This window comes from Anarrhichthys ocellatus, unplaced genomic scaffold, assembly GCF_004355925.1.
Source record: "Anarrhichthys ocellatus isolate YVR2014 unplaced genomic scaffold, GSC_Weel_1.0 scaffold15, whole genome shotgun sequence".
Taxonomy (NCBI): Eukaryota; Metazoa; Chordata; class Actinopteri; order Perciformes; family Anarhichadidae; genus Anarrhichthys; species Anarrhichthys ocellatus.
Genome location: NW_022280045.1, coordinates 3965883 through 3975665, shown reverse-complemented (window position 1 = coordinate 3975665; position 9783 = coordinate 3965883). Strand labels below are relative to the sequence as shown.

The 9783-nt window shown below is 40.0% G+C and overlaps 1 protein-coding gene across 2 annotated transcripts in view; it reads right to left on the bottom strand.

The window, feature by feature from the left end:
* The window catches only part of eif2b3 (eukaryotic translation initiation factor 2B, subunit 3 gamma), a 25651-nt gene extending 21182 nt beyond the window's left edge, over window positions 1-4469 (bottom strand). For both annotated transcript variants that reach the window (XM_031854528.1, XM_031854527.1), the window contains exons 1-3: window positions 4173-4469; window positions 3332-3497; window positions 796-950 (exon numbers count right to left, since the gene is read on the bottom strand). In XM_031854528.1, coding sequence (XP_031710388.1) covers window positions 796-950; window positions 3332-3479 — 303 coding nt within the window. In that variant the 5' untranslated portion in view covers window positions 3480-3497; window positions 4173-4469. The remainder of the gene's footprint in view (window positions 1-795; window positions 951-3331; window positions 3498-4172) is intronic.
* Window positions 4470-9783: the final 5314 nt, after the last annotated feature.

Below are 9783 nucleotides of genomic sequence, written 5' to 3'. Positions count from 1 at the left end.
CAGCAGGCAGGATACAGAGGGGGGTCTGGAAATTGGGGTTGGGGGTCATGGATGCCATGTCGGCATGTGTAAATGCGTGCGTATGTGCGTGTTTGTGTGCGTTTTAAAAAGGTGAAATGAGGCACTTCAGCAGCCCTGACCATATGGGGAGGGAAAGGCACGGATCAGTTGTCACCCAGCGGTACATACAACACCCGCCTAACCCGCCCCCCCCACACAACTTCTCTCTCAATGTTGTTCTAGAGGGTCGACATTACACAAGAAAACTGGCTTACAAAACAATGGCATTGTTGAGTGTATAAGTGTTGGCTCCTCCCCTTCCTCCACATAATAAAGCAATTATCACTTGTTCATTACTAACAGCTTAGCCACGTTATCTTGCTCAAATTAAGGTCGCGATGAGTAAACAACAATTAATTAACAATCCTGGAACACTTCAGTCTTTCCAAGGAACTGGCATTCTTTTTATAAATTCACAAAAAGTCTGTTTTCTGTTATTGTATTGATCCAAAACACACAACATGAAGGTCAGAGTGAATTCATTAAGATGAGTGTGTGTGGGGGGGGGGGGGGGAGACAAAGTGTGTCTTCCTTATTCTGGACATTAGTTAATCAAGAAAAACAACAACAATTCAAAACTAAATTTAAAAAAAAAATACTTACTATTCAAAGTGATTGAGGTGTGTGCATGTAAACTTTAAATAAACCCTGAAAGACTATTCTGTTGGCGAGAGGTTGATACGGTGGCATGCTAAACTCAGTTAGCGGTCTGTACACGCAAAGACACACACACACCTTGATCTTCCGCTGGATGTGTCTGAGAGCGTCTGCGGTGCCCATGTCTCCGTCTTCCTGGATGCAAACCACGTCCAGTTTCATCTTCACGTCCTTCATTTTAGGGTCTGTGCCCATCATCCTTTGGACCTCTTTGGTGGTGATCACGATCACCTCTGAAAACACAGGTCACAGAAAATCAGTATGAAGACCTCAGCAGATCGCTGCAACAATGTCAAGGTAACTCTGCAGTGCTCCAGGATTGTCTTTTAAGTTAAGCGCTCCTTTCTTGCACATAAGCGTTGCATCACTGCGCCTAAAATCTTTTTCTCACTGAAATTCATTTTTAAAAAACGTACACGTCTTCAGAAAGCAATAAAACACGTCATGCTGCCCACTAAAGCCTGATGTCCAATATAGTTTGCTCCTAAAACAAAGTCAAATCTTTACGATGGTTATGACATTTCTTAAAAACTTCCCTCGACCTCTATTTTTGAGGGAAAAAATAAATAGTAAAAATGACGGTCTTCCTCTCTGATCCTTAATTGAATGAGAGACGCCATCTGGACCTACAGCTTTAGGTGAACCTAAATGTTAATCCCTGCTCACACAGATCTGATAACGCAACACCTTAAATTGGTACAAAGATCTAGTCCATTTGCCTATAATACATCCTAAACATTACATCAGGCTAAGACCACTGCTCCCTTGTATTTATAAAGTTGGTGATAACATTAAAAGACCACTTTGTGAATTTGGAACATTGCAGAGTCCGTCTGCTTTAATTTGCCTTGTCTGCATAAAATGTTTTCTACCGGGCATTTGTTCACTCTAGCTGTGTCAGCCTAGTAAAAGCAAATTGCAGGGCTTTGGCTAGCTGGCTGCACACAGTAAACTGCTGGCCACACAGGATGATTATGTATAGAAACCTAGTTTTATTTAGGGTAGTGAGGACCTACAGGCTTTTTATAACAAACAGCCCTGTTTACTGGCAAGAACAGCATACTGCAACAAATCCCTTAATAAGCCCAGAGGTTGAGGACCTACTGCCTGCTGCAGCACAAGAGGCGAACAATCGAGACAGGAAATGCACACCTGACACAGGCTGATGATGTGTGATGACAAGCTGGTGAAATTATGACTGGAAAAAGCAGCAGAGTTGTAAACTTGTTAAATGCAGCAAAAGGAGCAAAGTTGCTGAGAGCACTCGCGTCTTCTGTATCGGTACCAAACAGAAAAGCTACCCAATTGGTAATTAAAATTAAAAATTTAAGTTTGTCTGATCTTCTCAGTCAACTTGTCTTATATCACAGGGAAATATGCAACAATATCGGTCTTATTTAAGTATCTTAGAAACATTTGCTCTCAAAAAAAAAAAAAATGTAAATATGTAAAAGGGACAGCCATTTTTACTTGGGGTTTTAAACCAGTAATTTTACCGATACAATACTTGTGTTTAAACAGAAAACAATAGGAGTAGAATTACATTCAAATCAACGTGGCAGGACGGTAAGTGAAGCGGACATTTTTATACTTTTGCAATTGCAAACAATGTAGTTTTGGCTCCGGAGAGGTACAAGCTTTTTATTTATCCCCAGCGAACTACGACAACATTTCACGGACCCACTGACTTGTGTTGTTGTCACCATAACAACTAACAACAATCACCATTTTATTTTATACTTGTCAAATGACCACGGTGTCTGTTCTACTCCTATTCTATTTCTATGGTTTAAAATGAAAAACTTACGGTCCTTGAGTTTGAACAGGAGGTGATCTTTTCTCTTCAAGTTCCTCTTTCTCCATATTAACGCTGAAATGATGTTTGCACATTTTTTCATTCCAGGTCTTCCAAGAGGGCCACATAAACGTACAGTAGAAGTACGGGCTGTATTTCTGCTTCTTTACAGTTTATGTGGAAACCAACCAAGAATGCCAACGCTCTCCTGTAACACTTTCCGACCCCATCACACAGTCTGGATGGAGGGCCACAACCATCCGATCCAATTAATCTGAGGCTCTGACGAGGAAATGTTACATTACCAGAGCACATCGTTTCTAAAAGCCATCTTTTATCATGTAAATCATGTGAAGGATGAAATACAAATTATGCTCACATTCCATAATGAGGACAAAAAGTAAGACTGAGAGCGAAAGACAAACTATTTCTTTTTTTTAAATTATTATTTTAACTTTTTTCCTGCACCCCGACACAGGTGTTTTCAATTACTCTGGCTGATTAGACCTCTGGTCAGGTTGAAGGAGGGCAGGTCAATAAAGATGTCCCGCACTAAATGGTGCTACAAAAGTAAAAAGGACGGTGAGGTAGTAGTCAATCAAGCACAGTCCTGAGAAGAGGACTAATTAGGCAACATCATGTCTAATTGAGTATTTTTTGGCGTAGTGACATTTTTAGGACAGCATCCTTAGACCTGCTGATAACATGAACCTTCTCATAGTATTTATTAGTAGTGGGAGCAGTAATTGAGGCAGCTGTAGCAGTAATAGGGATATCAGATGTGGCCGTTTCTGTAGAAGAAGTACTTGGAGCTCTCACCTTCAAAGCCCACCCTCTCCAGCAGGTTCAGCGGGTACCACATGAGGGGCTTGTTGCCCACAGGCAGCATTGGTTTGGGGGTGTTGTATGTCAGATCTGGCATGCGAGAACCCCCACCAGCCGCCATCAACACCGCCTGGAGCTCCATGATGTTCGCTGGGGAGAGCTAAAAGAGAGGGACAAACAGATAGATTAATAGTATATCCATGTAAACTGAAAACCTACCACAACTCAGATTAATATGTGTTAATGTGTATTCACATAGAGGCTTGTATGCGCCTAAGTGGCCCTGGGAAAGTTTTGATGAGGCAGCTCTGAGGGTCAGTATCTTACCAAAGCCTTATTACACCTGCTGGTAATGAATTCAACAAGTCATTGTTGGTGACTTGGCACTAAAGCTAAATTAATATTACACACTGAAGAAGGTGCAAATAGTTTTTTTCTTTACATTCACATGATCAAAATACAAAACACATGGTACACTCTCTAAAAGTATGCTTTTTTTAAATTTCCGACAAGCAAGTATGCCAGTTTCAACACAGCATGTAGTCATAACACATTATAATACAGCGCTATTACAAACAGTTTACTGTATGTTGTACTGTGAAGGCATATCTCTCGCATATATGTCACATAAATCATAAGGCAAGCGGCATTTCTTTCTACGTTATGTCAAAATTAAACTTACACTTATCTTGATATAACTAACGTTACCGGTACACTGGCATTATACTGTCAAGGCACACTTCCAGCTAAATCTACAAAAGGGCATCAACAAAGAGGCGACATTCTCATGCTGACTCGCTCAGTGGTTAATAATTGAGTCTAAATGTAACGTTACCTGTCAGTGATCCCTATTAATGTGCAGCTGCTTGAAATGACAGCAACGGTCGACGCGTGTAAAGTTGGCTGCTGTCACTGTTGTTAGCACTTAGCTAACAATTAGCACAGAGCAGCAAACCGATACCGCTGCTGCACCGACAGCTCGCGAGCAGCTGGACACGTCCGCTGAACAGCAAACACCCACTCGGGCAAGCGTGGTTGGGCAGAAGTTAAATTACTCGTTCAACTATTTGACAGAGCTTACGTGAAATGAGCTAGCAGCTAGCATCGAATGATGACACCTGGGTGCTTTCAGTGAAATGCGTCCGTGTAGGAAACTACTTCCTCCAAGAAGTGGTTCCTACAGAGAAGTGATTATTTGCATTTTAAAACAACTTCATATTCCACACTAGTGAAAATTTGTCCTTGACTTTAAATACCCCAAGTGAAGAAAATGTACTTAAAGTAGAGTAAAAGTACTCATTTGGCAGAATGGCCCCTATTATTGAATCAATATTAATTTAAAGTCTCAGTCTGCAAAGTTGTAACTATAATATGTATTGTAGAGTATTAACTGTACTATTAAATATTTAATTTAGTGTTCCAGTTCCTAGTCAAGTATATATATTTTAAAAAAGAGAGAAGCACTTTCTTTATGCTGCAATGCTAAAAAACCACCAAATATAAGCTCAGTAAAAGTAAAATACAATTTAGCATCATGGTGGTAAAACATACACCATTTATATGATAGGCTTATCATCCATTTACACAACCACCTAAGAAAGTAACCATAATAATAACAACAACAATACTACTTCTACTACTATTAATAATCATCATTATCATAATCATATTAACAGAAAAGGTGTTGACTGAACATGGAGTTATTGACAAGATTCATGCATTTGACAAGTTGCTGTTATTAATGTTGTTAACATTTTTACACACATTTTTATAAGTCACGTTTCTGGTGATTTTTCAGTTGCTGAAACTGAATGACTACTTTAAAAACAAAAAAAAGCCTTAAATACACATGCAATTTTTTTGTCCTCTATACCATATAGTACAACCAATTCCTTGGGTACACACACACACACACACACACACACACACACACACACACACACACAAAAAGTGGTGTGAGCCGATTAGCAGCCAGAAGCCACCCAGCTCCTCCAGACTTCAAGCTTGAAAACTCCCAATTCACAGAGCTGAGACGTAACAGCAAATTGAGCTCCGGGAATGTGGCTTTGGTTTTGTTTGCTCTGGCCGGGAGATGAGCTTCACTGCTCGCTGCTGCTTGCGCAAAAACTAGAAGAGCGAGAGAAAGGAGGGAAGAAGGAGACAGACAAAAAGAGAGAAGGAGACAAACAAGCATGTCAGTCTGTTGTTGCCTGAATGACAGAATAATGAAATAAGATAATAATGGAAAGAGGAAGCCTGGAGGGTTGAAATGTTGAAGGAAGAAGAGAGAGGAATTGAAAAAAAGGTAAAAAAAAGACAGGTTACTGGAAAAGGGGGTCCCTAAGTAATGAGGAGAAAAGAGTCAGAGGTGAGAAGAGCTGAGGAGGAGGCAAACAGCTGGGAGAGGAGTGATCGAACGATAGAGAAAAGAAAGAAGAGGAAAGGAACAGACATAGACATAAAAATAAATGTACAGACAGAGAGACATAGAGGGTTTTTATTGTAAGATGTCACAAACAATGGTGACATGCTCATACTTCCCTCACATTTTGGTCATCGTGTTTACAGCTGATGATGAGTTAAGTCATACACTGATTCGACACATGCTCAGCTTGAGTTCTTTTAGGCGTGAAGGCATGCTTATCGCTCAATATGTAGTAAAGTCAGTAGTAAAGCTGTGTGTGTGTAGACAACAACATACACTGGAGAACAAATGTATTACAACAACAACAAAAAAATCCACAATGGCTATATTTAAATGGGCCAAAACAATGTAGTTATAATTCAAATTTCTTAAATTTAGACCTTGGAGAAAAAAAATCTCAGCTCATTGCTAAAAGTTGCTAAAAGTTAAGGACTTATCATTTATTTTTTGACTATAAGTGCTTTATTGACAAAACAGAGATGGAGGTTAGGCCAGACAGATAGTATCAGATTGTGGATACTCCATTGATGATAAAGCACTTCTCTGGTGCTACATTTAAATAGGAAGCTCAGCAATTTAGTAATGCATTTTTTGGGGGGGGGCATTACAAAAAGAATGGTCTAAAAAAGCAGCAGAGGCTAAGATGTCCGGGATCAAGCTCATAAAACATTGCATCCCCTATTTTCCATAATTTGACCAATAGCAGTGTCTTTCAAAACATACATCTTCAGTTTGTTATGCAGGCTTTCTGTTAAAAATGTGGACCTCAAGCCAAAACTTAGATAACTTCTTTATTTTCTCAGACTGAAGCTCTTTCATGGCAATGGAAGACATCGACAAATATTTTCATGGCCGGATAATAAATTAACCTTTTATGTGTTAAATCAGTAGATTCTCCAGTAAATGTTCTGCTTTTTTTTTGAAACATGAAAGATCACTAGAACTTGTCGTCTGCACAGTCTGGGACATTTTTGGGGTTATTTTGATTGGTATCTTTTCAAAAATAATTCTTGAATAACTTATTTATTCATGTGTGATTTGTAGTGTTAGGACAGTGTAGCCTTGTGTCCCTCACTGTAGACATAAACTTGATTTAAGGAGGATTAAACACACTAACTTACTCTAAAATCTAAATCAAGCCATCTAATGTAAAATTGTGATATAGGAGATGAAAAAATCATTTCCCAATGCAACTTGAAAAATGTAAATTAAAAGTCCTTTTAGATAAAATTTGTCATAATCAAGTATGAAAAAATGTATCTGACAAATATTGGTATTTTAAATGAACTTATATTACATTTCTATACAAGAGGTAATACTTTCCAATATATGCTCAAGCTACAAAAGCTCCTCTATCTTTTCCTGTCTTTTCCTCTTTACCCGCCCGCTTTACAAGATGTTGTGAGTGTGCAGGTGGATTCCTCTCTCTTTATAAAAAGGGGGATCTGGTAAAAAACAAGCAAAGCTCCAATAAAAGTCAACCTAAAAACCACTAACACTCACAGAGATTACTGCCTGTCAGGGTTACCACAGAGCGCTGATGTGTGCAAGACATTCCACATAACTTAACTGGAGAACTGGGCCTCAGTTTACCGGTGTCACTGAAAGCTCACGTGACGAGATGCAAACATGTCTGCGAAAGATACAAAAGGCGGATGTCTTTTCTTCTTTTCACAAGAAAAAAAAGGAGGCCATGCCAGCAAATGCTGCCACAGTATCATCCTTTCCAGTCACCTTGTCCTGCACATGGCATGTTCATTAGAAGAAAATAATTGATTGTTATCAAGATTTTTTTTTTCTCGCTTTTTTGTGGGAAATTAGAAAAGGAAAAAGAAAAGAAGCTGAGAACGAGGTTGAGAGCCTTCACAGGCAATTGACAATCCACTGATCCCTTGTGTTTTGCATATCGTCAAAGCCCAGCTAATTTCTCAAATAAAGACATCCGTCTCAGCAATGAGTGGGGGGTGGGGGGGGGGGGGGGCAAATAAAAAAAGACAGAAACACACAGAATGCCACAGCTCTGAGATGGAAACAGATGGAGATAGGCGTGAGAGCAGACTCAGAGACAACTGTGCAAGGTCTCGTCACGGAGTGACTTGAAATGGAGCCCTAAGATTTCCTCTGATTTCCTCCACCCTTCTTGGCCCCGTTGCTGCATCTTGTAAATCATTCTCAATTCACTGAAACAAGCCAGTTGGATTAGCTTGGTTTAGATCATAAACATTTGCAGCGCAGACCACCCAGGGAGAGAGCACAGCCACGGCAAGAGTGTGTGTGTGTGAGCCTCCCTTCGAGTTTAGAGGTGGGTACTACAGCACACACACACACACACACACACTCAAATGTGGTCTCTCACACACACACACACACACACACACACACACACACATACACACACACAGACATACTTGTACTGTGGTTTGTGTTTGCGCCACTTCCAGGACCAGTGCACTGTGGGGCCCTCACCGCTGCTGTGGAAACCAAAACAGGCCCGTTCAGCCAATGTCAGAGATTAACACACACAAGATAAAGATGTCTCGCTGCACTGCTGCTTAACAATGCTACAGATATTGCTTTTGTTCTGGTACATGTACATGCTTTTAATTACAGTGAAAGCATTTTCCTTCATTGTTTATGAAGATACAGCCTTTTGTTTTGTAATTTTTCAACCAAATTGTCTAATTGGAACAAAAGCCCCAAAATCAAATATATTGTTCACCGTCACTTCTCGAAAGCAGCTGCAAGATGTTACGTGTCATCAACCCAAACAACTGGGATGCAAAGCATGTTTTCCAAGGGGCTTTCACAAATAAATGCTTTTTTTTTCTTTTTTCTTCAAAAAGTTCAACAGTCTGCGTCACCAGACCTTGAAATTCATACATTTTTCACTTGAACACAGTTGGAGTAATTCTTCTCTTGTTTCTCTCCACATGTAATAGAGATCTGAGAGCCAAGCTGGTGTCAGAACCAGAAAATATCTGGGCTGGGTTTTGAAGAGTCAGAGAGGGAAATGCTGGGCAACTCCCTGCTGCAAGGCGCTGGTGCACTTTCCTCTGTGAGCTGCTTGTCTGTCTGAATGACTTTCTAACCATGTGTGTCTGTTGTCTTTTCATTTAACTTACTCTCTGTTCAGTTGCTTCAGTTGCCAGTTTTGTCTGTCTCACTGCCATTCATTTTTACGTTACCTGATATGATGCTTTTCTCAAGAAAGAGTTGGGATCATCTTGTGTTGGAGGACAGCACATTTGTATATTCCAAAGCCGTTGTTTTGAGAGAGTAGTGTCTCTTGTGCAACGGAGTCAAGCTTGAGGTGTTACAAAAAGTATATTTGAAAACCCATTTCTTGCAAAATGGGTTTTCATCTTATAATCAGGCTTGTTCTTCTCTATGTGTCTGGTTTTATATATATGTGTGCTTAATGCAGATGTAAGTGCTGTTGCTTTATTGATATATTTCGCAATGTGAAAAGTTTGTCGTAGGGAAAGACAAATATACGGAATAAGGAACAATATAGGATATAGGATAGAAGAAATAAAGAAAAGAAAAGACAGAAGTAAGAGAAAGGAATCCCATCGTGGTTTGACCACACATTCCCAACAGCAGCGTCCCTGTCTTCAGCGTGTGTGTGTGTGTGTGTGTGTGTGTGTGTGTGTGTGTGTGTGTGTGTGTGTGTGTGTGTGTACATGTTTGCCCTGTGTGGTTAAGGGACCTCCCAGTCAGTGGACAGTCCGTAAGAGAGAACGTGACCACAGACAGACACATGCAGACATAGACAGACCAAAAGACGGGCTTTGTATATGTCGATAGTTAAACATAGTAAATGTTACATGAAACATGTCTTTGTTTTGGGAAATGACATCTCCAGGCTCTATTCCGAATATAAAAAAAAATGAAATAGAGCATATCCAGGATAGTGCTGAACTGTTCAAGGCCTTTCAATGACCTGGGATATTATCCATCCTGCTGTCTTTCACGATCTGATGTGACACCTGTAGTTCATGTGTTAATGAAAGCTTTTCTG